The 26,423-nt window shown below is 44.0% G+C and overlaps 1 protein-coding gene across 1 annotated transcript in view; it reads left to right on the top strand.

The window, feature by feature from the left end:
* The window catches only part of UBE2R2 (ubiquitin conjugating enzyme E2 R2), a 51,231-nt gene extending 25,705 nt beyond the window's left edge, over nucleotides 1–25,526 (top strand). The window contains exons 2-5 of the mRNA XM_050912938.1: nucleotides 15,077–15,163; nucleotides 19,307–19,404; nucleotides 23,402–23,536; nucleotides 24,969–25,526. Coding sequence (XP_050768895.1) covers nucleotides 15,077–15,163; nucleotides 19,307–19,404; nucleotides 23,402–23,536; nucleotides 24,969–25,188 — 540 coding nt within the window. The 3' untranslated portion in view covers nucleotides 25,189–25,526. The remainder of the gene's footprint in view (nucleotides 1–15,076; nucleotides 15,164–19,306; nucleotides 19,405–23,401; nucleotides 23,537–24,968) is intronic.
* Nucleotides 25,527–26,423: the final 897 nt, after the last annotated feature.

The following is a 26,423-nucleotide window of genomic DNA, read 5'->3' as shown; positions in this document are numbered from 1 at the left end:
TCTTTGCAATGGTGTCCTGGTCTTGGCTGGGATAGAGTTGATTTTCTTCTTAGTAGCTGGTACAGTGCTGTGTTTTGGATTTAGTGTGAAAATGATGTTCATAACATGCTGATGCTGTTGCTAAGTAGTGCTTACCCTAAGTTAAGGATTTTTCAGTTTCCCATGCTCTGCTAGCAAGCAGGTGCACAAGAAGCTGGGAGGGAGCATGGCCAGGACAGCTGACCCGAACTAGTCAAAGGGGTATTCCATGCCATAGAATGTCATGCTCGGTATATAAACAGGGGGAGCTGGCCAGGAGGGGTGGATCATCGGGGTGACCCCGATGCTGGGGCATCGGTCAGCGGGTGGTGAGCAATTGCATTGTGCATCACTTGTCTTTTCTTGGGTTTTATTTCTCTCTTTTTTGTTATATTCCCTTTCATTACAGTTATTATTATTGTATTATTATTCTTAGTATTTTATTTTACTTTAGTTATTAAACTGTTCTTAGCTCAACCCATGAGTTTTACCTTTTTTCCTATTCTCTGCCCCATCCCACTGGGACAGGGGAAGGGGAAGTGGCTGCGTGGTGCTTAGTTGCTGGCTGGGGTTAAACCATGACATACAGCAAGGGAGGCTCTTGGATCTGATACTCAACTTCCCAGACTGCCTTCAGTGCCAGTGAAGGTTATTGCTGTTGCAGTCTCTGATGGAGACCATTTTGCTCAGCTGAAAACACTTCTCCTTAGAGGCTATGAAAACTGGGACAAGGTGGGGTGGGAGGGACTGAGCAGTGGTTCTAGTGAATAATGCTGAATGCCCAAGAATGGGAACAAAGGGAACTTTGTGGGTTTTTTTTCTGGGAAGGTGCTTGGATTCAGTTCCTGCAGTTGTCCCCCATGCCACCACTCTTGTAGTGCAGGTGCTTCCTCGATGTGTTACTTGAAATGCTTTGCAATATGACAGAGTGCATAACCTGAGATGTCTTTTGTGAGCTGTTATGTTCCGTTATTGCGCCTTGTGTGGCTAGATACTCTTAAAACTGAAAACATATGTATAGCATAAGGCTTTTCTTAGACTAAAACTTCCAGCATGTAGCTGCTTCTGTCAGAAACATAGCTGAGAGAAGCACAGAATGAAGCACCTAGAGGAAAACAGTTAGCTCCTGTTGGTCACCTTGCAGTGTTCTCCCATCCCAGTCAATGCTGTGATCTCCCCCAAAATCTGCCAAGACATACAGAGCTCTTAAATGCATGTTGTTGCATGCTTGCTCCACAGTAGCATCTGGAGAACTCTGGTGGTTTTTTTAGGCAATGAATTCCACGCAGGAATATAATTGTAACCAGGTAAAAGTATAGCTTTGTAGGCTACATAGGGGGGAAAGAAATTGTATTTGACTTCCAGTCAATTTGCGGTATAATTTTCATCCAGGGATCTAACACAGCAGCATGGTTTATTATATTTATAATTTAAATAATAAAAAGCTAAGCATCATCATATATGTTATTTATTAGGCAGAAAATGGCTTGAGGGCTATACTTTTTATTTCATTATATCCAGGTCTTCTAAAGCAAACCCTGACAAGTGGCAGTTACTGTAAATGTACTGATCATGTGTGGATGGCTTTTAAGTTAGTTTGCGAACAGCTGTATAATTTTTGGTAGTATTTGAAAAATTCAACATCAATTCTGTCAGTGATTTGATTTTGGGGAAATTATACTCTGCATATCAGATGGAGTCATAAGGAAAATAGAGACCTGTAGTTGTCAGACAAATCTTTCAGCTGCTAAAAACAAACCTCTGAAGAACTTTGACAGTGTTTAGTCTGCAGTTGTTGCAAAGTGCTGAAACAGCATTAACTTTTTCAGTGTCTGAACCTTTTAACTACCACCAAAAGCTGGCTGTTTTGTTCAGTACCTGATGCCAGATGAGCCTTTAAGTCCTCCAGGTGTCTTAATGGAACCTAAATGGTATGTGAGTGGATGCAGGCAGATGACCAAATGTGGGTTTTTAGCTTTTCTTTTGTGCTAGGCTAAAGAAAGTGTTACATCAGTATTAATGCTTATCAAAAACTGTAATGTTTCAGGGCTTCCTGAAAGAGTGAGACTAGCTTTCCAGTTTTTATGTGCCACATCAGTGTGGCTGCAACAGGTCACAAGATTGGAGAAACTGCATAGTTAATGATACTTGCTCTCAGGCTTGCAAATGGAGTACAAACAGAACTGCTTCCAGTTGATACTGCCAAACAAAGTTCATGCTCTGGAAAAGTCCTTTGCCAACAGTAAAATGTTCTCCAGGCTTGGTACCTATGGAAGACACTGCTTTAATGTTTGTGTAAAATTGCTCAAAGGATGTGTTTCTGCAGTGCAAATGTAAACATCCTTACTTTCTGTGTGCATGGACACAATTTATGTAAAAGTAGTGGTCTACCTGTGTCAGTATAACTTGGTGCAAAAATCGGGTACGAACACTGCTCCATGTTGTAGGAAACTCAGAATTCTTTATTCAGTTTATGTACTAAATGTTACCTACAAGCTGAAGAGGACAAGAAGCAAGCTGGTTTGTTCCCTTATTGAATCAAGGCAAGGTAAAACTTGTAAGTAGAGCACTGTTTAAATCATCCTACTTCGTAGCAGGTACATGTGTAGCTTTCAGATGCTGATCGCTGGTAACCTGACTAGGAGTAATGCATCTGTAGGCTAGTGTGAATACCAGCAAGGCTGTTAGCTTATACTTGAGCATCTGTTAATTCATAATCACATCTACTTTATCACCACTAGAGGCTCCTCCAAGTCATGCTTTGGATACGTTTGTGTCAGGAAGCAGCTCATGCTTTAAGTAGTATGCAGATGTCTGAACCTGTCAGTATAACACCTCTTTACAAGCAATGAATTGATTTTTTTAAATCAAAATAATTAGTCATCCTCTTGATGGTATAGTTGAACCTGAATCATCAGTTTGAAATAGTTACTGATCATTAACTACTGGTGAACTTAAAGTGATGTTGACTGGAAGCTTGTAGTGTTGCTTGCTAGTAACTGGAAAAAACAAGCTGGAAAATACTTGTAATGAGTGTGGGTAAATAATTTTCTTTTAACATCAACATATTTTATCCCAGCATAGATAAGGCTATAATTACCAACAGATTATTTTAGAATTCAGACACTTCCATGTGTGTCTGGGGTAGGTTTCCCATGACAGGGCTGTACTTACGCTTGTATTCTCAAAACACTGTCAACTTGCAAACTGATTATTACTGCATTGTAATTTGATAGGGTGTAGGCATCTTGCATCAGGGGCAGTGTGTCTGAGATACAGGCTCTGATCAAACAGCCTAACAACATTAAGACTAAGTTTTCAAGAATTAATCTTATAAGACAGGAAAGAATATCATCATGGGATCGTGGCTAGCATACAAATATGGATGAATTTTTTCTGTTCTTTGCCATTCCTGGGTTTTGGTAGCCTCAGCTTATTCCATATACAAGCAAGCAAGTCCTGTGCTCAGGTCTTAGGTTTTTGCAGATGTCTGGTTATCATTTTTCTGTGAATGGAGTAAGAGAGAATTCAGTTCCCAAACTGACCGTGTGGATGCTACAATTTTTGAGCATGGCAGTATGCTGGAGCACTGTACTTGAGCTATTGGAGAGACAGCATGCATTTTTGTGGATTAAGCATCAGTGATCTCTGTAGTCACAGATACTTACATGTGATGATCCTATTATTTAGAAAGTAGAGGAGCTTTTAGATGAGTCTTTGCAGGAAAGAACATGACTTGTTTCTGTGGAGGCTTCAAAATAAGGTGCTGTGTGGCTACTGGCATATGCATGAGGACCTATTGGAAGGTTATTTTTTATCTGTTTCTTTAGCATTCAGCTAGTGTTCTTAAACTTCAAGACCTTAAAGGAAGGGCGAAGCTGAAAAATAAGTTATCCAAAAATCACTAGAAGGTAGATAACACAAGTGTCTAAGTAGAAAGTGATGTCTCACAGTAGAAAACTAATTTCTCTACCTTTTTTTCTTGAGGTATCACCTGTTCCTACAAACCTCCGTAGCCATGATGCAGCACCTCTTGCAAGAGCTCTTACTGTCAATCTGCTACTGCAGTTGTCTTGTTGCTCAACTTAGACTGCTCTGGTTTTGTCCCCACTGTTGTGTTTGGAGGCTTTTCTTCATCCATACTCAAGTTCTCACTAAAAGCGGACTGTCGATCTGTCATAGATCTTGTCTTCTCTTCCCTGGTATGCCACTTACAGGTGATCACTTATCTGTCACACAGATTTTTTCCAAAGTTAAATCAGATAGGCCACTTCAAATGAAGAATAATATCTATGACATGCTTAAATACAGGAAGAAAAATTAAGTGAGTTTTAATTTCCACCCAGTTCCTTTCTTGGTACTAGTAGGCAATACTGCATAGTGTTACAGCTATTTAAGGGTTGTTTTTAGTTGCACAATTGTACAAGTTTCCTCTGACTTTCCTACAAGATCCAGCTTTCTCTGATCAAATGATCAGATCCCTTGCCTGTATTCTCATCTTACATCTGTCTCATTAAATTTCTGTCTTGACCTTGAAATCCTCTTGACCTGTGGTAGTCTGAAGTGGTTCTTCCTGACTGCTACTCTTACCCTGTAGGCCTTCAAACTTAATGTAAGTGTTTACAATTAATTAGATAGAAACTTGAATTTCAAGGATGTTTGTTCATGTACTGAGCTTAGCTCGATTGCACTGGTTCTGCTTTTATGAGAAGTATAAAGGGTACCTTAAATATCTATGCTGTACTGCAGATGAATCAACCTGCTTTGTACCCTTTTGCTGGCTGTTTCAGGAGATATTTCAGCAAACTGAGGATTCTGGCTTTAGATGTCATATTAGTCATTGACATGGCAACTAGTTGGAACATAGGTAGAAATATCAATGCTAGCTTTCACTTCAGTGTTGTACTTTCTCTTGCATATCCATCTGGCCTGAAAGATGTCTTTTTAAGGATCCGTGTATTGATTCAGGAACAACCATTTTGTAGATGGTTCTTGTCTAGTCATGTGTAATTAGCTTTTTAAATGGAGCATGGTTGTTATAGCAGGGAGGTGACTTCCTGGTGATCTGCAGGTGATGAGGACTGTATGTGAAGGGCCATGTTCTTCAGTAGCTGTTTCCTTAGGGCCACACTGGGAGCGTAAGGTCTATATGGTACCTAACACAAGGCAACTCGAGATGTGGTTCAAACAACGGTAGTACTTTGGAGCCACTGAAGGCCAAAGCAGTTGAATATCTTGTCCTTGTGACTACAGCAGCAGTGCTGTCTGATCTGCCTTTTTTAAGCAGACATTTAGCGTAAGAGCTAGTCTTCTGCCTGGTATAATGCAGCTGTTACACATATATTTGCAGGAGCTGCTACTGTGGCAGATTCGGGCTGGTGGGTGTTGCTTTTACCCCCCCAGCCCAGGCAAAGGTACTTTGTATTATGAGAAGTAGCAGCTTAACACTCTGCAGGCCTCAGTGATCTGCCTCTGTTTTGATTTTTGACTTAAGGTGAGTATCTGTGTTTTGAAGTCATTACATGAATTAAACATATTGTTTGAACTGGGCTCCGTTTCCTTAGTAGGCCAAAGCTCAAATCAAGACTTTAGCACTTCAGTAATCCTGTGGAATTTGGGGGGGGTTGTCTTGTTTTGAAAAACTAAATGTGGGATCTGAGCTACGATTCATCTTTCTTTAATTCTCATCCCTTGCAGTGCAGTTTACTGGCAAGCAAGCCATTGCTGCTCATGAGTAAAGCTACACTGATTGTAATGCTGTGAGCTCCAGATCATGTAAGCACAAGGCGGGGTGAAAAGAGGTAGAGAATGACAGAATCCTGAATGCCTCTTGAATTTGGCTCCTCACTAGCAAAAAACACCCAAAACCTGTTACCATAGAAACGATAGCCTTAGGAGCAAGGATGTGATATGTATCAGCTAATGCACTTATTTTAGCTTAAACTTTAAACTTGATCTGTTTGAAGCAGCCTATGATAATGCAGCTGACAGGTGCATCATTATGCAATAATGTGAAAATATGCTTTTGTGCCTCAGACACAGGCTTCTCACTAGGAAATACCTTCTGACACCAGTGCTGGTTCCTGCAGTGAACTGGAGGATGCTCGGCAGGGAGGCAGCTTGCATAGGTGTATCAGACCTCACAGGCTCATACAGGATTATAGACACTTTACAGATGGGTTATACACTGGGGCTATGCCTAATACAGTTGTACAGGATTATAAATCTAGACTAATACAATGCTGATTGTGTCTCCACACTAGGAGATGGTGCTGCTGTATTTAGCTCTTTCGTTGCAAGTGGTACAGCCCAGCAGACTTGCTTACTACTGCTGAGTAAGTGTTACCTGCATCTGCCTGGATTTACTGCCTGTGACCAGCTCCAAACAGGAGGGTTTATGGTCAGTAATGCAGTGGCTGAAAAATAAGTAGCAGGGCTGCATAAGTGCTTAGTTGGCTTCTGTGTGGCAGCCAGCGTAGATATGATTTTGACTGCAATTCCTGGGTGCTGCCATTCAGTTTCTAGAAACCTATATCCCTTGTTTAAATAAAGGCTGGTATGCCAGCTTGAGAAGTCTTGTCAAAAGAACTGCTGCCTGCCACGCTGAGAAAGGCAAAGTTGTGTAACACTGCAGCACAGTGCTATGGTTTACACTTACAATGCTATAAATATTCCTTTCCCCTTGCTGCTTATGAAAGAGGTGACTGCATGAAGACCTGCCCTGTGTTTTTAGCAGAACATGTGACTGGCTGTCCCTTGAGAAGAGCTTTCATCTTGCATCCAGCCCAGCTTGCATATGAAGAGAGTCAAGGCAATTAGTCATTCACTGACTCATGAATGGTGCTTGTTTAAAGAATTGTCTAAAAATAGTTAAAACAGGCTGAAGGAAAGAGTGTTCGTATATTGAGCTAGCTTGGTCATATCTTCAGTCAGCAGATGCAAATGGTATGGCTTGCTTCACCAAACAATAAAGCAATCTGCTGTATTTTGGTAAGTATGTAAATGGAGAAATGAATAGGTGAGTTCATAGAAACTGTCAAGCCTGATGCAAAATGCTGTGAAACTGGGATATGCTTTGGTTGTGATTACTTGAATTTGAGCCAACTAAACTATAGAAATGACCAGGATAAGTCTGAAGTATATCATACTGTCTCATGCTGAACCATTCCATAGACATGCTTGTGTGTAAATCTGCTTCAAGAAAGTAAATTACTTACCCAGGTCATGAAAGTTCAAAATATGAGATTGAGCAGGATGCTGAAGATGTCGTAGGCTAATGCAGTTCTTAATAAAAGAGACAATCTTCTGAAGCCTGGTGAGTGGAGGCAGATGCCCAGGGTGTCAACCCCATACACACTTGACTGGAGGACTTCCACACATGATGCCAGAGATGCCAGTAATGTAGCATGATACTTTGAATAAGCAGCCTCAAATATTCCCACGACTGCTCCAGCAAAACCCTATTCTTACAAATAGGAAGAGAGGGAAAATTGCTTTTTCTGAAGACAAACTGTTTCTAGAAGAGCTATGCTCATGCTAGAGCTTTAACAGTTCAGGTACCAGCATCCTCAGTTATACCTGCACTAGGGCTATTTCGAGTGCCAGCTTCTCTAAAGCAGAGACCTAAGAGGAGATGTATGATTTGGAGTAAACTTTAGGTGCAGTATCACCAAGTATCTTTGGCTCCTTCAGCAAGTATTAGACACTGTAGGGAGACTTAAGTTTCACACATTTGGAGTTAGTCTTCCTATTTTGTCCAAATGGGGAAGTCAGTGTGTTTGTACAGATATAAATAAGAACTGAGTCATCTGTTTCTGCCTGGAAAATAGTCACACAGACTAGCCTCTCTGCATAACACACACCCAATGAGCCTGATTTCAAGCCATACAACTCATGTACAGCCTGCAGGCAAGCAGAAGGTATCAGACCCAAGAGCACAATCTCAACCTGAGGCCTTTGGTGATGGCAGAAGATGCCTCACATCTGGCCTGGCACAATCTCTAATCTTAATTTTTTTCCCTGTTAAAATCAGGCCTGATCCTGGAGTGAAGGTTGAATTGGGGGCAGAATCTAGTAGTATTTCAGCATGGGAATTCCTGGGAGAATACAGAAACCTCAGTATGATGTCAGCTTTCTCACGTGAGAATCTGAAATTGCTTTATTGCTTGGCTCCTGTGGTCAAAGCTCAGTAAAGCTGTTGGGCTGGCAGCTTGCCCTACAGAAGAGGACCAAGTAGTTCTGTTTGGTGTTAGGTTTTAGAGCTGCTAGTAGTTGCCTTTTGTGTGATGAGGTGGCAGACAAATGCAAAAACTGAGTGAAAATGGACAGGTTATAGAAGAAATACTTGGAAGGCTCAGGATGCCACCATTTCCAACTCAATATCTCTTGCTGGATGCTACATCTCCTGCAGTTGTTGCAATGATAGTATTTTCTGTAGCATGGTGTAAAGTCAAACTGACAATAAAAGTAATGGAAGTGAACCTGGCAGTTGTTAGCCTAATGTAGATGAGTGCTCTTGTAGTCTGCTCCTTCACCTGAGCTCTGAGGGCACTGACCTGCAGTTTTGGGAAAAAATTGTTGAAGTAACACGGCTGTGTCTTACGGGTTTATGCTAAGGAGTTCAGAAGTCTAGCCCTGTCTGGCAGCGCTCTTGCTTTGCCATTATCAGCCTAGGACCTAGAGCTGAGGCAGGAAAAACCTCTCTGTCAAACTGTGGGTGCTGCAGGACTGATCTGTGCACAGCTGGAGATGGGCACCTGCTGGCCCTGTGTTGGTGGGGCTGTGCTTGGTTGTGCAACCAGGGAGGGGAACCGCTTCAGGAGCGTGCAGGTGGCCTCTGGCCAAGGGAAACTTCTTATTCAGCTTCTAGCCTGTCCCCAGCTTTCTGTTCCCAGCAAGCTCTCAACACAAGAGCGTTAACAGCTGCCCTGTCTGAAGCTGGACACTCCTTGGCTCAAGAGCACAGACAATGAGTGTTTCTAGCCAGAGCCAAAGTGGTTGTCACATGGTTCAGACTGAACGGCAAAATTAGCATGGACTGTCCCTGCAGTAAAACCCACTGCAAGAAAGAAATACCTTCTCTAACTGCTGAACTGCTCGAGATCCTAAACACAGCTGACTTGTGCAGGCTAACTCAGTCTGTAGATGAGTAGCAGCTGCCATGAGCAGTTATTGTCATGAAGGCTAGAACCTGCTGACTGAAATTCTAAGTTATTAAAGGGAGACAATATTAAAAAAAAATTATCTTTTGTTTCTTTTGAGTAATGTTAGAAGAAAATGGTTTGGTTTCCAGGCTCTGCTTGTTCTAACTTCATTGTTTAGAGCAGTTTTATTTACTCGGATCCCTTGAGAGATGGCCCAGGTAGCAGGAGTGTGAATGTGTGAGATCGCAGGAGCTTGGATGTAAACCGGCTTAACAGGGCTGTAGCGAATTCCCTCCGTATCATTCAGCTTAACTATGGTTTCATGTCTGTTGTTAGTCCTGATTTCAGATCTAAGGAGCAAAAGTAATGTGAGGGTGAAAGCCCTTTCTTTAAAGGTATAACTGTAACTTTGACCATCGTATCTCAGGCTTTCTGCTTTGGTCTGGGTTGAGTGATTTAACAGCAGTCCTAGCTTTATGAATCTACATGGGCAGATAAATATTTTAGTAACAATTTACTGTTAAAAGAAGTTTGGGTAAAAGGAAACCTAGTTTATACCAGAGGACTCTTCCATTGGAAATTACACGTTTTAGTAATGCCCCAGATAACTCAATTAGGAAGTGTATACAAGATATGATTTAGTGTGAAACAAGAATGGGCTCCTGCCTGACAAACCAGTCTCTGATTGTGTAAGTTAACCTCACTTCTTGACTCATCTTTGGCCTGCTGACTTGTGGCTCTATTTTCTTTCTTGTTTAGAAGCTTCCTGTCCTTTTTATGAGATCTAGTTCACTCTTCACATTCAGGTATTTTGTGATTTAAATTACTTATGAAACAGCGCAGGTAATACAGAATATAAGGGGTTTGCTGCTGTTAGTGTTCATATGGCCATTGTAGCAGCAAGGGAAGTTTCAGGACTCACAAGACTTAATTGACCTGGTCACTCATCTTCTAACTTGGACCAGAGATGTGGTCCTAGTTCTCTAAAAGCATGACAGATGTCAGTAAACATTGATATGGTGCTGCTGGGAAATGAAGCCAGAACTGGGCCTAAAATACCAGGCTAGTGCCAAGCTCTGCCACAAGAAATTACTTATGTCCTGAGTCATAATATCTAGACCTGAAATACATTGTTGGTCCTACATTCATTTTTACCGTGTCAAATAGTTGACAACGCAATGTGGCTAGTTCTAATGCTGCTTTACAGGTTCTGAAGCTGGACAGTATCGAGGTGCTTTAAACCTCATTGATGTGAGAAACAGGCTGCTAGTACTTACTGCTGACCTCTACTGAATGTGTTTTCCGGCACGTAGTATTTAATACTGCATGCACTAATCCAGGCTTAATGTGGAAGAGGAGAATCCATTAGATGAATTGTATAAATGCTTGATGCGCTGAAAGCAGTAAAGGGCATTTTGTGGGATTAGATACTAACACTTAACCTAGTAGTGGTCTGTAGTTCCTGTTCTTGTTGGCTTTCTTGCATGTTAAATGTACGGTGTAGTTAGCACAGTGGCAGGAGCCATTCATTAGGTGTGCAGCTATGGGAAGTGGTGATGTCCACAGCAAGGAGCCTGGTTATAGCTGTTACAAAATAAAATGAGGAGGCCTTGTGCTGTCTGCAAGTGCTGTAACTCTTACTGGGGCAGGGTGGCTGATCTGTAGGAGACCTTGGTGGTACCTGCACATAGAGTCAGTAGGAGCTTGTCTGTGGGCTGGCTGTAGCAGATAATTACAAAAAAGCAGAAAATAGTTTAAAAACTCAAACGTTTCCTTTGTATCTGATCTTAAATACAGTTTGCAAAGTATGCTCAGTTTTACTGATGCTGCGTTTTCATGGGGCTTGCATTAAGTTTGTGATGTTTTAAAATAAAAATTATCTTTAACTGGCACTTCCAGAAACACCAAGCAGCTGCAGTTTCTGTTGGCCACTGTAAAAGCTGCTGGTGCTCCTGATTTCCCCAAATCGGGTGAGTTGTGATGCTGGTGGCGTTCCAGGAAATGTGTGCTGTTCCCCCTCATGGCCTTTCTGCAGTGCGCAGGTAGGATGTATTCACTATTCCTACCCTTGCTGCCTAAAAATCAGGGATCTAGGTTTTGTCAGCTTGAGAAGAGTAGAAGAAATCAGTGTCAGACTACAGAAGTGTCATATACAGCTAGGCTGGAATAAATACTGAATTTCTAGACAGCTGAAGCTAGGGAGGAGTTCTGCCTCTGTTAGTGCTCCCCACTGAGAGGGAGATGATATTAATATGTAAGTGTCAAGTGCATGGCAAGATCTCCAGAAACAAAGTCACTGTAGTAATTATTCATAGCGACTGAATCGGGACTTAATTCAGTGGTTGGTAGAAACATTTGGTTTGTATTTTCAGTCAAATAACATAGTATCTAGTAAGACTTTGTTTTTCTGGTGTACATAGATTTTTGCTATGGCTTTTCCTTATCCAAACAGAAGAAGGGAGCAAGGCAGTAAAATAGGAAACAAAGTGACCATGCTGGTAGCAATATTCTTAAAATATGTGTTGTGGTGTAACTTTGAGGTTGAAGTTCTTGTGCAGTAGCTGTAAATGCCTGTAAAGGGCTGAATCTTCTGCCAGGCTGGTTTATTCAATGTAACATCAAGAGGAGTTTATTCTTTTTCTTGGGACTGTAAGTATGACTAGTTATAAATTGGGCAAAGGGGAATGGGTTGATGACTGTGGTCTCCACCTTCCTGGCTATTGAGTATGTTCAGTGGTGTCAGAGCCATGGTGAGCCGGCAGCTAAAATCAGGACACTGAAATAGGATTATTTCTGTTCAGTTTAAGCTCAGCTAGAGGAGTTGAGCACATGGTGAATGCAGTAATGCTTGGATACTTGTGGGGGGGGGACGACTGATCTGCATCGTTAGTCCTCCTAAATTAGTTTGGCTGTAACTGAGCTAACAATAAGCTGCCCTAGAAGTCTGCCGCTCTCTAGTACCTAGCAGCCTGGCTGAACTTCCCAGAAATAAGCTCAGATAGCTGCTTTGACTTACATCAGTGAAACTGTAGGGAGGAAACCTTTCTGTGAGCTCTATTTAAAAAAAGTTTATTGCCTAATGCAGTCTTTTTGTCTCTTAACATGTTTAGAATTGGGCTTTTAGTGAAAAAACTGACCTGTAATCGTGGCTGTTGCTGCAGCTTGTCTTGGAAATTCTTGGCTTGCTTAACCCACGCAGAAACTGAAATAGCATGCAGTGAGAGCAGAGTGGGTTTACATAATTTCCCATGATTTCTCTTACAGAAGAGATGCAGAGTAATTCTCTGGGACCTGTTTGTAATGCCCTGGAAAAGCATTTGGTTTCACTTTTCAAATTCTGGATGATCTCAACATAGGGACCTGAAAGTGATGCTTTTCTTTTTTTTTTTTTTTCTTTTTTTTTTTGAAAAAAATCCCTGCCTGTAATGTGGGGTTTCCTAGTTTGGTGGCTTTTGGCTCTGAAATCAGGTTTGTAGAGAAGCTTCACTTGCTTTATGCTCCAGTACAGCATCTCAATGTGCTAAACACTTACAGGCTAGTTAGAAATGGCTTATCAACAAGTAATGTGACTCTGATTTCTCTAAATATGCGATTGGTTACAGGCAAGCTTAGGTCTCAGCTGCCTCCACATGAGAAGAAAAGATTTCTGTAATTTCTTTCCAGCTGCATTTTCTGGTGCCAGAGCTTAAGAGGCATTCTTCATGTGGCAAAACACCAACTTTATTTAATTCTGTAATGATTGTTATTGCAGGCAGGCAGATAGCCCATTTCTAGTAGAGTTGTGGTTGCAAAACAGGATTTAGAAGTTTGAAACAGTCTTCCAGGATCTACAGATTCTACATGAGTCTGCGTCACGTACAGAGACCATAACTGGTGCTCCAGGCTCAGCCTTTGCAGTGATCTTCTCAAGATGAAACCCTCAGGGTTAGACAATTTGAGAGCAGAGGGTTTTTACTGAGAGGAATGAGACCTGCATCCTCAGCTCCTTGACCACGTATGTGGGATATAAACATGGTAATGCTGGTACACTACTGGCAGTATGCTTTTTTTGGTCGCCTAGAAACTATACCTGTGTAGAAGACTCATAGGTTCTGCCAAGAAATCTTGTAGCTAGCTCAACGCTGAGTTCTGTTGTCTCTTGCATTTTTAATCTCAGTCCTTGGGCTGTTTTATGTCTTAGATCTCACAAAACTGCGTGTAAGCGCAGGAATGGGCTTTCTTGGGAAAACCCCAGTGGTCCAGAGGAGTCTGCAGCTACATGATGCAAGTGCTTGAGCTGAAGTGAATCTGCTCTGCCCTCGGTAAATCTCTGCTCTGCTCCCAGTGCAGGATGGCGTGTTGTAGAGCCAGGCATCTCCTTGCTGCAGCAGCTGCTTTCTTCTGAGGTGGTGTGGTGACAAGAGGCATTCGCTTGCTCTTCTTGGAGCAATGCCATTCGTGTAACTGACCTTAAACTGCGGGCTAGGATTGTTTAAGTGGATCATAAATCTTTTGGTTGTGAGCATGCTGTGGCAAATGACTGCAGGGTGAGGACTTGGTGCTGCTGTAACATACCCACATACTGTCAGTATCACAAGCAGGCATGTACAGAACATAAAGCCATGTGAGCTGCTGAATTTGTTTCATAAGGGTGAACAGAAAACCTCCTTTTCTTGGCTACCCAACACTCTGGCCCCAGAAAATTTGGGTTGCAAGGCAAAGGAATATGCTGATCTATAAGTAAAACTGTAGTCAGGCACTTAATGGCTCAGTAATCCAGTTTGTTTGGTTGCCTGCTTCTGTTTCTGGGAATAAAACTTCCCACAGCTTGTCCTGCTGAACAAGGTCAGCACCCCATGTGCAAGTGGCATGGTTAGATACTTAAGTGGAAGGGGGTGGGCTGGGATTCTGCTCTCACCCTGTGCACCTTGCTTTGGGGGGGTCTCTGCTTGCATTCTCAGTTGCACGTGAGCCTGGCTGTGGTGCAGGGGCCAGGAGATGCTTCTCTGGAGGTCCTACGCTAGAGTGGTGGTGGGACTTTCTTGGCAGGTTGAGCAGTGCGAAGGGAAGGGTTTGTGCTCCGCAGCGCAGCAAGCAGCGTGCGAGTCCCCCTTTCAGAGGGGAGTGGCACTTAATCGGTCCAGATTCAGCCCGGTTTCCTACTGTCTGGCTTTTCTGACTGCTGTGAATGGCAGGACAGTACTGAGTAGTTAATATCCAGTGCTGGGATCTCTGCAGTCTTCCCACAACTGACTCAGGTCAGAGTCTTGCCCCACAGCTGGTTGCTGACCACTGGAAGGTAATGTTTGCTGTCATTGCCCATCAATATTTGATTCATGAAGTTGCACTGATTTATTAAACAGACACAGATGGTATTCAGGCTTGGGAAATGCTTGTGATGGCATGAAATGTAGTATTAGGAACACAAGTAGATGGACCAGCTTAACTTTTGCACAAGAAAGGCAAAAAAACTTTGGATCTCAGTAGAGCCAGTATCTAACAAATTTTTTTCTGCACAGAAAGAGTAATTTAAAATATTTGCATCGGCAAATGTAAAACAGGTCTCTTTGCCTTAGCAAACACTTTTAGCCTGCTTCTGAACCCAGAAGGACAGCAGTAGTCTATTTTACCCTGTTTAACAACAGTTGTTGGATAGTGCTTCTTGAATTAGGAGGTGGTAGATGCCTTTTGGCTTGTTTTCTGAGCGTTACCAGGCCAGGTCAGTCCTGGTGTTTAGATTTTTTCTTGTTCAGTTAGTGTTTTGCTCGTAAGAAATTGTGTAGAGTTATACTGTGGGGCCACATGGGCGCTGGTATATAGAATGAACCATTTAATGGCCTTAATTGAAATTGGTTTTTCCAGTTTTTCACTGTAATGGTTGCTTGTTGATCTCTTTTGGTTCTGTTTCATAACTAAAATATTTTGCTTTTTTCCAGGCTCACATTAAATTTCCTATTGACTATCCATATTCACCACCTACCTTCAGATTCCTGACCAAAATGTGGCACCCCAACATCTATGAGGTAAGGTGTTTTTTAAATAACTTTTTCTCAGGCATGTGGGAAGGCTTTCTACTTCCTCAAACTTCTGGAAGTATTGAAGGTACTAAATGTCTCTAGCCATAACTGAAGTGGTTAGCTGTTGGTGTTAAACATTAGCTTCATGGTTGAACAGTTAAATCTGGATGTTGTAGGAAATGCTGTTCCTGTAGGCAGGGATGGAGCCTTTCTCATACCTGCAAGTGCAGCAGGTAGCCCCAGCCGAAGTGCAATGTCATGAGCGTTGGCAATTTTAGGGGTTTCTTAGGTCAAGGCTGGTGTGTGGGGTCTTACCCTACTGTGATACTTAGGCAACTAATCGTTGTTTGTAAACAGTTCAAGTACACTTTAATTTGAGTATATCCTGCAAAATTGTGTGCTGAGACAACAAATAGTGGAAAACAGTCTTCTGCAGCAGTCGGCCTACAAATGAAGGTGATTTGGACTTGGGGTGCTCCAACTGCAGAAAGAACTGGAGCTGGGCTGGAGTCCAGCTTCAGAGGGAATCATGCACAGCCCAGTCACCCTTGGACCGGAGTGAACAGATACCCCCACACTTCATATCCGCTAGCCAATTTGAAGTGGCCCGTAATTCAGTGCATGTACAGGTCACGTTCAGAGGGTAATGCTGTGGGCTGTCAAGTCCCTAATTGGATCATGGTACAACTACATAGCAGGCCCAGAAGGGGAATGATTTTATATAGAAGCAATTGGTTCAAAATTACCAAATTTCGTAGAGCTGTATTTGAAAGCTGAAGGCCTGTTTGGCTCAAAACTTGACTTTTAGTGGAGGCCAGTCAAATCCTTGCTGAACTTTTGGATATCCTAGACAACTGTCAGCCTGCTGAGAGTACTGGTTGAATAGTGTGAGGAGCTAAAGGCCTTTCAAAACGTTCCTGTTGGTGCAGCTCTTGTCACCTTATCACAGGTCTTCCTATGAGAGGTTCTGCAGGCTTCCTTTGAACCCACTTCAAAACAAGAATGTCACTTCTCTTCCTTGCTGTGAACAGATGATGGCTTCAGTTGATACCTTGGGCTTGGAAGGCCCTTTTCTAACAAGTTGTTGCTGCTAAATGTCCAGCTTGGAATGAGTGTGCTTCAAATGTCATGGTCAAAACAGCACTGATGGCTTAGTAATAAATGGCCAAAAGCCTCTCCAAATTTCAGTGCAGAACAGGATAGTAATCAGCTTTAATTACTGGATGCCTAAGAGGATTGCCCTAAGGTCAGGGACATCCTGAAATCAGTTATCTGACAGTCTTCTGACTTGAGTTTTGGACTCAGCACAGAATCTTGCATGTAGCCAAGGATGGTGTTTCTCTTTAAGGCTCTATTTCAGTTACATGGGAGTTTGATCTATAAATAAAGACAACTTTGAGACCTGCAGATTATTGCAGATCTATACTGTGGATGTTGATTCTGAATCCAGAAATTCTCATGCAGGAGGTGAGTGGGAAATGGTTACCAAAATGGTATGTACAAAATGAGTCTTAGAAAGGACCTCTTCCAGTCCTGGTGGGAAAGATGAAAAATTGGCTCTAGAAACAACTGAAGGTAGGAGGAGAAACTAACCCAAAACTTGATGGGTGTGTCTTGGGGTTACTCTTCAAATACTCCAGCTCTCAGCTTTGTACTTTGTGTTCGTAGCAGTATTTCTCGGAGCTGAGGGAATCTGAAGCAGCTTGCAGGCTGTTTTGGAAACAACATTTAAGCAATGAAGATGAGACACTGGGATAACTCCAAATGAAACAGAGTAAATCACCAAAGGGCTTGAGGTTTGAGGATTTGTCAGGAGGAGGGAAAAAAAGTCTTTCAGTGCAAGGAAGATGAAAGTAAGTAGCAGTTTACAGAATCTGCTGGTGGGACCAGATGGAGAGGTTGGGGCTGACGTTCCAGTTCTGAGCAATGAGACTTGAGTAACTTGTGTGTTTTCCCCATCTCCAGTTTTCTTGGGTCATCTAGTTGAATTTTGGTAAAAATGCATTCACTTGTTCTTTATGACATAGCAGTTCTCAGTCCTAATAGAAGTATAGGCTATTTCCCATTGACAGATGAATACCCTATCCTCCTTGTTTATATCTTTCAAAAATGTATGTAGGGAAAGGCTCTCCCCTTCACTATGCTGATCCCTAAAACCTTGTGCTGATCTCATCTGGCCCCATGACACCTTTACCCTTCCAGACTCTGTAATGCAGTGCTGCCCTGCTTGAATTCCCAAACATGTAACATTGATTGTTGCAAGAGGGAAACTTCTCACATCCTTGCTTCCCTCTGTATTTTCATACTGCCAGACATCTGCTCGTCCACATGCTGCTGACCTGATCACTCGAGGAACTTCCCGAAGTGCTGTGATGCTTTCTCCTGGCCACCAACACTGCATTCTCCCAGGAGATGGTTAAAGGAAAAACTGGGTAGACTTGTGGAAATTACTAATAAAACCAGAATAGGCTGTGAACATAATCTAACATTAGTAAGGTTAACTTCACCTTAAAATGATACTAAAAGATATTTCTAGATTGCACAGGCCTGTTGGAGTCCTAAAAAGGAAAGTGCCTTGTTATGGCAAACTGTTCCAGCAACATAAGTGCATGCTTGGGTATTCAGCAGCTCCAGGTGCTATGTTGCTGTGTGTAGTTGTGTTCTTGACAAAAACCTGCTTCAAAATGATGAGGGCTTGCTAGATTAGCATACCTGGCAGGGTTAGTGAGCCTCTGAAATATGGATACTGATCACAAGCCTCCAGTGTTGAAGTAGGATCTTGTTTGCCTCTAACACAAATGTCACTGTTAATCAAGGTGAGTTGAAATGTTTGGGAGGCCCTTCAGGTGAGCTGCTGCTATCTGTAGCTGTGATCACTGGCTTGGGCTCAAAGGCACAGATGATATTGCTGTGAGCAGCACTGCTTTGTGCTCTGGCTCCTGTGTATTGAGCAGCATTGGAAGGTCCTCAGGACGTAGCTGAGACCTGGTGTGTGGGGAGCTGCCAGCCTGCAATCTTGAACAGAACTGATCTGCAGCTTCTCTCTTGTTCGTGTCATCAACCTGTGCCTTGGGTCAGGGTGACAAGGGGCAGTGTGAGTGCTGCCCATCAGCTGAGGCTGTGCCACCTGAAGGTGTGGAGCTGCCTTTAGGAACTTGTAAGTCATCCCAGCACCTGGCTGCAAGAGGCAGCAAGCCAGTGGGGCCCGGAGAGGCAAACATCTGCTGGCTGGCCTTGGGCCCCGTCTGCACCTTTTCCTCATCCTGTAGTAAGGCATTGGGACCCCATGAGTCCCTAGAGTCAATTTCAGTGGAGAATATCAGCTCTGGTGAATACTGCTACAGCACTCCTACAAAGTAATTGTCAGAGTGCTGTTGCTGATGGAGAATTGGTTTCACAGGCTTCTTAAAGTGTTTATAAATGGTAGGCATTATGGAGCTTTAAATCTATATTCAGGCTATAACACTTGTGAGTAAAACACAGATTGAGGATTACATGGCTGTATGGCTTCCATATGCTCTCAGAATATTCATCCTCTTGCATGCTGGAAGGGATTTTAGTGAAACCTTCAGAGAGTGTCTCCTGCTTTTTCACCTGATATTTCAAACAGCTGTGTCCTAGGGGAGTAGTGTAAGCCTGCCCCGCACCATCTGTTCGACCTCCTTGTGTCCTGGGAGAAGCATTGTTTTGATACCTGAGTTAGCAGAGAGTGCTAAACCCTTCAATTCAAAAATTCTTGTAGCTAACTCAACTACCACTAGGAACAAAAAATTTTTTTAACCCTGCTTTGGGTCTCCTGTGACTAAAGCTCATTTCTATCACTGTGACAGTACTTGCTATCTGGAGACCAATTTAGTTTTATGTGACTTTATTACTATTTTTGCTTGCTTTGTATGTTCTTTAAACCTCTTGACTTGAGAGTGTTTTGTACCAATTTGCAGACTAACCCTGTTTAGCAAGGGAAACTTTTGAGCATATAGATAGAGTAGACCCAGGAACCATTTCCAGTTCTTGCATATTTTTACTGGCACTTGGGGTGTTGATGTCAACAAGGTTAAACTGCTCAGAACATAGCCAGAGTGGTGGAGTTGAGTCATCAGACCTCTGCCTCAAGCCAGGCTATTCTCAACTTTTGTTTCTGTCTTGCAGAATGGAGATGTATGTATTTCAATTCTTCATCCACCTGTAGATGACCCACAAAGTGGAGAGCTGCCATCAGAGAGGTGGAACCCTACCCAAAATGTCAGGTAACTGTGAATCTGATGTACAATGGTGACCTCAAAGGCCTGTTGTCTCTCTCAAAGACTAAGGCCTGTGTTGCGAAGAGGTTTGGAAAGGAATTTAAGACTTTGGGAATTTCAGGGCTTGAATCAAGTAGGAACCAGACTGCTCAAGCTGTCTGAAGATACTGGAGTGCTGTGTGTCCTGATACTGGGCTAACAATGTGGAGCCTTCTGTGCTGTTCACAGGGTTTCATGCGTTTAAAGCAAATTATCTCAAATGTTCTAGCCTTTCCCAGTCCATGTTGTCCTACATGTAGGTTTTTCAAATTCCTCCAAGATATGACTGGTGGAAAAGAACATTTTTGAGTATTCAGGCCCAGTAGGAGTAACTTTGTGCATAATCCTACCTACTGTTTGCCTTCCAGTATTTGTCTCTGTCTCCTGTCCTGCAGCATGGTATCTTGAGCAGTTAGCCAGGTAGTTTTCTTCCTGCCAAAAAACCAAAGGATCACTAAGTACCAGGGGCATTCAAGGCTAACCGCTCCATTTTTTTGAAACACTATCTGAATTTCATTCTCATTACAAGACACTGCCAATAAAGAACTGACTAGGTGACAACTGTGAACTCATAGTTAGGAAACAGCTTTGGGCATTAATTACTTATATCGCACACACATTTTGAGTATTTCATTATATGCAGCCCTAAAGATTGACATGAAACTTCTCATGGTGCTAGGTCTCTTATTTCTGCTCTCCTTTACCATGGTGCAGTTTTTGATGCTTACTCTTTTGGAATGTGTTGGGCTTAAGGGTGACATCTGGGGAGAAAACATTCCTCAGTTGTATCAGCAAACAGAAATAAAACTTGTCCTTAACTGCTAGCCTGCTACCAGCATCACCCGTTGGGCTAAGTGCTGATAGAAATGCATCCTGCTGGGGTCCCATCTGGCTTTTCAAGGCTCTGGAGTGTCAGACAGGAGGCAGCAGGGCTGAAGGTGTGGGAGGGGAGCATGCTTCTTGTAACGAGCTGCCTGTGTAACCTTGGGCTTCTCTTCAGCTGCTGAATTTTGTAAATCCTGCTGAGTGTTGACCACTTATTACAGACAACTGTGGTTGAAGTGTCTGAATGGGGGAAAGTTATTCTTCAACTTTGAGAGCACCTGTGCTTCCACCTCTAATGGTGTCAAGCATGCTCATTATTTTAAACACAGTCAATAGGGACTTACCCATCACTCAGAGCTAGATGAGGCAGGCATAAGTAAATATGGCAAACATCCAGCAAGATGTGACGGAATGCAGCTGTGATCTGTGTGGCAGAGAATACTGCTTTTCTCATGTCCTGAGTCCCATAAAGCTGAGGAAGTGGTGGCAGGGCTTAGAGTTGAGGCTCTTTGATCATTTTAGTTGCCCTTCTCTGTACCTCCCCTGTCTCTCCTCACACCTTTGAGGTGCACAGGCCAGAACTGAGCACAATACTCAAGATGTTGGTACATCTCTATCTTGTGAAGGTAGGTGATGCCCTGTCTCACTATTGCTTTGTTTCCTGAGGATGCCCATTTTTGTTGGCTTTTTTGGCTGCCTAAGATCTGGACAGTTTCTGCAGCTGGCTCAGTGCACTAACATGACTGTCAGTACAGCCTAAGCCAAAACTTCTTGCTTTATACTGGAGAGCAAAAATGTGCTAGGACAAATCTATACCTACCTCTAAAGGTGGCTCTGAGAGGCTACAATGTGGATAGCAGCTGGAACAAAAGAAAAATCCTTTTTCAACAAGGTGTATAACAGGATGTGCTGGTTGGGAGCACCAGCCAGTCTACATGATGTCTGTTTTAGATGAAATTCGTCTGTCTGAGCCTTCTGTTGATACATGAAGAGAAAAAGGCACTTGACAGGTCTGTTTCCTTGCGCCTCTGCTGGCTGCAGAGGTACAGGGATGTAGAGGGACTCACTCTGAGACAACAGCACCGTAAGCGCTTAAAACAGCTCATAGTTCCCCAGAATGGGGTGGAGGATGTAAGAAAGCAGAAGGCAGGCTTGAAATCCCCACCCTTCATGCAATCAGCTTGCATGAAATGACATACTAGAACAACCTCACCTGAGAGAGAAACAGATCCCTGACAATATTGCGGAGGGTCAGTTTGTACCCAGTCCAGTGCAGTTTGCATCTGATGCTGAGGATGTTTTCAGTCACACGTGGTTGAACTCTTTTGTGGTTTTGGTCGTGTTGGATCCCATGTGCTGGGATCCCTTCCTGTTACTGTACCTTGTTCATGTTACTTACCCACAGCATGCAGGGTTTGAGTCAGAGCGGACAGTCCAGCTCTTAAGGTATCAGCAGTGATGGAGCTGATCTAACGCGCTGGTCAGGAATGAAGAGTGCAGAGAGCCTCACCTCTAATAGACAGTTGCCTTGGTGTATTTAAGTAGCTTTGCAGTGACTTTGGAGTCAGAGGCACTGCAGTGGAAATCAGCTTCTCCTCACTTTGCTGATGGAAGTGTGGTAGAGCAGATGCTAAATCCAGACATGAATTCCTGTCCTTGGCCTTCCCTAGACTTTGCTTGCCCTAGAGTAAAGCTGCTGCAATGATGCTGGAGCTGACATGCTGGCTTTACAGCCTGTTTGCTGAGAAACAGAGGCTTTTAAATGAATTGTTCAGATGAAGTAGAAGATGGTCTTTCTTCTGCCCATCGTTCCAGTCTGACCAGACAGTTTTTTCCAAAGCTGCTGTTCTCCTTTCCTACTGAATTATATCATTTGGAAAATAAATTGTGTAAGACTCTCCTGATAGCTGTGCTGAACTGTCTGGCCAGACACAAGTGTTTAGTTTCAAAATCTTTCAAGAAACTCAGCATCCAAATGACTAAGCATTTCCTGGAATTGTATCCCAGATTTATGATCTGGTAGATGTGCTCAGCACAGGCTGCTCTGAATGTGCCCCTAAATCAATGCAAGTACAGCTGGGGCTGTGGTCTCCTTTAATCAAGTTCTACAAGGCAGTTGCTATGTACTGCTGTATTTCAAGGCTTATTCCTTGTTTCTTGTTCTTCCTTTCCATTTAAACCGAAAGCTGTTGCCAGCAGGACCACCTCAGACATGTGAAGCTATTGCAGTGGTAGCTACAGCCAGGTGGCCGGATGTGTAGAGCTGGCTGGTGTGACTCGCTGTTGGGTTTTGTGCTGGTTGTGGCACTGTGTGAGGAGCAAAGAGCTGAATCTCTGAAGTGCAAAGGGTTGTAGGAAATGCAGGAGAAGGGTCTGGGTGAGGGAGGTGGTGTTTGCCTCTGGTAAATGCCAGCAGGGCAACTAGCTAGCTCTGTGCTGCTGATAAATCCAGGAAGGCTGTCTGTCTGCTGGGGGTTGCGTGACAGGCTCATGCTGGCTTTGCTGGTTACCAGAAGCCAAATCTTGCTGGGCCCTTGGCAGCTTGCCTGGGTATTGAAAAACATCTGCACTGTCTTCCCCTTGCTGTGCTCGAGTGCTGCTGCAGCAGCCTTAGCGATGCATGAGCTGAGGAGAGGTGAGACCTGTCCACAGCTTCAACCTCTTAACACCCAGTGGGGCAGGGAAAGCAGTATAGCCTTATCTGATGGCCTTGGGTCGTAGTGGTCCTCCCCACACAGGGCAGGCAAAGAGCCTGGCTTTCTGCTGGGAGGCTGAATGTCACCAGGAACAGGCTCACCAAGCAGGTTTCCAGCCCTGTACCATCCATGGGTGGTGTGGACAAGCTGAATTCTGGTCTGATCTGAGCTTTGCCTGCTGCCCTGTCACAAGCACGTGCACAGACATGATGGTCTGTAGTCAGATGAGATCATTCAGGGTTGTATTGTCACCTTCCCTATGCCAATGGCCAGGGTCTGAAATTCATAAGTATCTGCTCTCACTTCAAGTGTTATCCTTGGTTATCCTTAGCTTAAGTTTTGACTTTAAACAAGTTTCTGATGCATCACCTAAAGAAGTCGTCAGCATCCAGAATCTGTGAATGCGTTAGTTCTGACTCTGCTGTTGTGGTTACCTTTTTCAGGACTATCTTACTGAGTGTAATCTCTTTGCTTAATGAGCCCAACACATTCTCTCCTGCCAACGTGGATGCGTCAGTCATGTTCAGGAAATGGAGGGACAGTAAAGGAAAAGACAAGGAGTATGCTGAAATCATAAGGTAAGCTTTGCCATGTGTGATGCTGTGCTACCAGCCTCCTGCTTTGAGTCCTGTAGAACAGGCTGCTTGCGGAATTTGCTGAAACCAGCTTCTCTCTGTGGTTGCTTCTTTGGAAATGAATTTTTACTGTCTTATTCCAAGTCCACACTTCAGGTTCCTCTAGGATTTTCAGCACACAGCAGCAGTGCAGACTTCTGGAGCAGGACAACTGGGCTGATCCGTCTTTAAATTGTTCTTTTTTCAGACTAATCTGGCATGATGCTCTGCAAAACCTATTGGCTGCTAGTAAATCCCAGTCAAAGTCCCCGCTTGCCTTTGAGCACTGCCTGCGTTGCTTGGAATGTGATTCAAACTGACTGCATCCTACTAATTCTGTGCTTAATGCACTCATGAATCATAATCTTGTCCCTCCAATTCAAAGGAATATCAGCAGGATTTGGCAAGTGCTTGCAAAGCTGGGTTTGATTAGCTGGAAGCACTGTTCAATCTTGACTGTCCTTTGAGAAGTTCATGGTTCATCAGGTGCTGTAGGGAGATGATGTAGACTTGAGGCAGGGCTGCTGTAGAGCAGCGGATGGGCAACCCGTACTGCAGTGGGACCGCTGTCGCACTTGGCCTGCGGCAAGACCACATCTGCATTGACTCTGCTAGTTGGGTGTGCAGGATATAGCCCTGGTTGGAGCTACGCAGGGCAGTCAGTCTGTGCGAAGAGCCTTGCTGGGAGGTTATCTTAGTCCCCTCCAGCTCCCTTGGCTTCAGCAGAGCTGGATGTACTCCATAAACAGAGTATGGTAGGCTGATGAGCAGGCGGGTGGAGGTGAAGGGACAGGCTGCCATCTGCTCCTCTCCCTGCTGGGAGGCAGTATAGGCCAGCAACAGTTCACAGCCTGAGTGCTGCTGGGAGGCAGCAGCAAGAGCCTGGGGTGGCGAGAAACACTTGTCTTCTGCCAGCCCCAGGCAGCGGTGGGGTTACAGCTGCATCTTGGGGTGTAGCCATGTGCTCTGACTGCTCTTACCCTCCAGTGGGAGCTCAGAGCTGCCAAATACTTGTGGGAATTGGAGTTTTGAGCATGCTGGGGCAGTCATCAGTGGTGGAGTCAATAAGTCATCTTAGGAAATCCCTGACCGTCTCTTCTGTAGCAAATGTAATAAAATTTGCTCTGAGGTCTGGCAGGTCTCTAATACAGAGTCCTGTAGAATAACTGATTTCATATGTTGCTGAGAGTGTGTGCTGCAAACACCTCCCAAGCCTGGGGCTGCAGGAACTAAATCTGTTTCTAGTGCTGCTTGTGGTGCTTCAGCCAAACATCAGCTCTTCTGACTCTGTGCTGCCAGGAGGGCTGGGGCTGGGGCTGGCTGGGAGGTGGGGAGTTGAGCCATGCTGCCACTGGCATGCAGCTCTGCTCACGTTGCTGTGTCCTCCTCCCCACAGGAAACAGGTTTTGGCTACCAAAGCCGAAGCAGAGAAGGATGGTGTGAAGGTCCCCACTACGCTGGCAGAGTACTGCATCAAAACTAAAGTGCCTTCCAATGACAACAGTTCAGATTTGCTTTATGACGACTTGTATGATGACGACATTGATGATGAAGATGAGGAGGAGGAGGATGCCGACTGTTACGATGATGATGATTCTGGCAACGAGGAGTCGTGACCTGCTCCCTCTATGCCCCTGTACTGCCCTGCCGACTCAGGCCAGAAGGGAGCAGCGGTAACCTAGCAGCAGTCCAGCAAAAAAGTGTGGGGGGGGATCAAAAAAAACTTTTTGTCTCCTGCTGTCTCCTGTTGTATGGATCTGTTTGCTCCTTTTTTATGGACCTCTTAGAGACCCTCCACAGAATGTCTGAATTCTTGCATTCTTAACCCTTTCATCACTGTATTATGATTTCTTTTTAAAAAAGAAACTCCCCTTTTCACTTCTCTACAAAACGCTCACAGCGAAACAGGTTTGCTCGTGTTTAGATTCTTGAATTAAATACAGTCTTGCATTGAGATGTTTAATGTATTTAAAGCTGGAACAACCCCATTGGAAGCTGGGTTTTCGGGAGCTCAAGTGCTGCATTTACTGGGAAGAAAAAAAAAAATCCACACAAAGCAAATTGCCAAGGTTTAGCTGCTCCATTTACAATAATAGCGTGTGTACATTCGTTTAGCCTTGTGGTGGTGGCTTTTCCTTTATAAGGTGTGGGGCGGAGAGTGTAAAGCTACTGTGTGTTGAGCTTGATGGGATGTCTCTGAAAGGTACAGTATTCCTTTTCAGCCTGTTCAAGTTAGGAAATAGCTGGCCCCTGGAGCCCCAGAGGGCACAATCAGCTTTGTCTCTGAAAAAAGCTTGTGATATGAACCCTAAAATAAACACTTAACACTTCACGTCTGTATAACTGAGCCCTGGGTTGCTATTTATTTTTTTTTCAGACTAGTTTGGGGTTGAAAAAGTTCAGTTTAGCCATGCTGCTGAGATCTGCTGCCAGCTGCCCCTCTCTGGAGGGAGGAGATCAGACATGCATCCTGCTGCCCAGTGGGCCAGCATTCATCCTTCCTTTTGGCAGTGGGAGAGACGGATAGCCTCCTGCCCCAGTGCTCACTAGCAGCTGTTGCTTCCTGCAGCCCAAATCCAGTGCTGGCCTGAGCCTTCTTTCTGTTGCTTATGTAGGTCATGTGTTGGTAAATGTAGCTCTGCTGCAGCCCTGTGGGCTCTGTGGGGTTGGCAGAAGTCAAAGCTCCCTTTGGTGCCTGCCTGGGGGTGGCCAGGTTGTCTCTGTGCCTGCAGTGGCTGCTGGGGCGTGGGGCAGAGGGGATGGATGTGTGCTGGGCTCTCCCCTGCCTGGTTGGGGCATGGGTGAGCATGTGCAGCCCCACAGGAGAGGGGTACACAGTGCTTTCAAGCTG

Source organism: Gymnogyps californianus, chromosome Z (genome assembly GCF_018139145.2).
Source record: "Gymnogyps californianus isolate 813 chromosome Z, ASM1813914v2, whole genome shotgun sequence".
NCBI classification, from domain to species: Eukaryota; Metazoa; Chordata; class Aves; order Accipitriformes; family Cathartidae; genus Gymnogyps; species Gymnogyps californianus.
The sequence above is the reverse complement of the archived record's forward strand: the minus strand, read 5'-3'. Positions and strand labels throughout refer to the sequence as shown.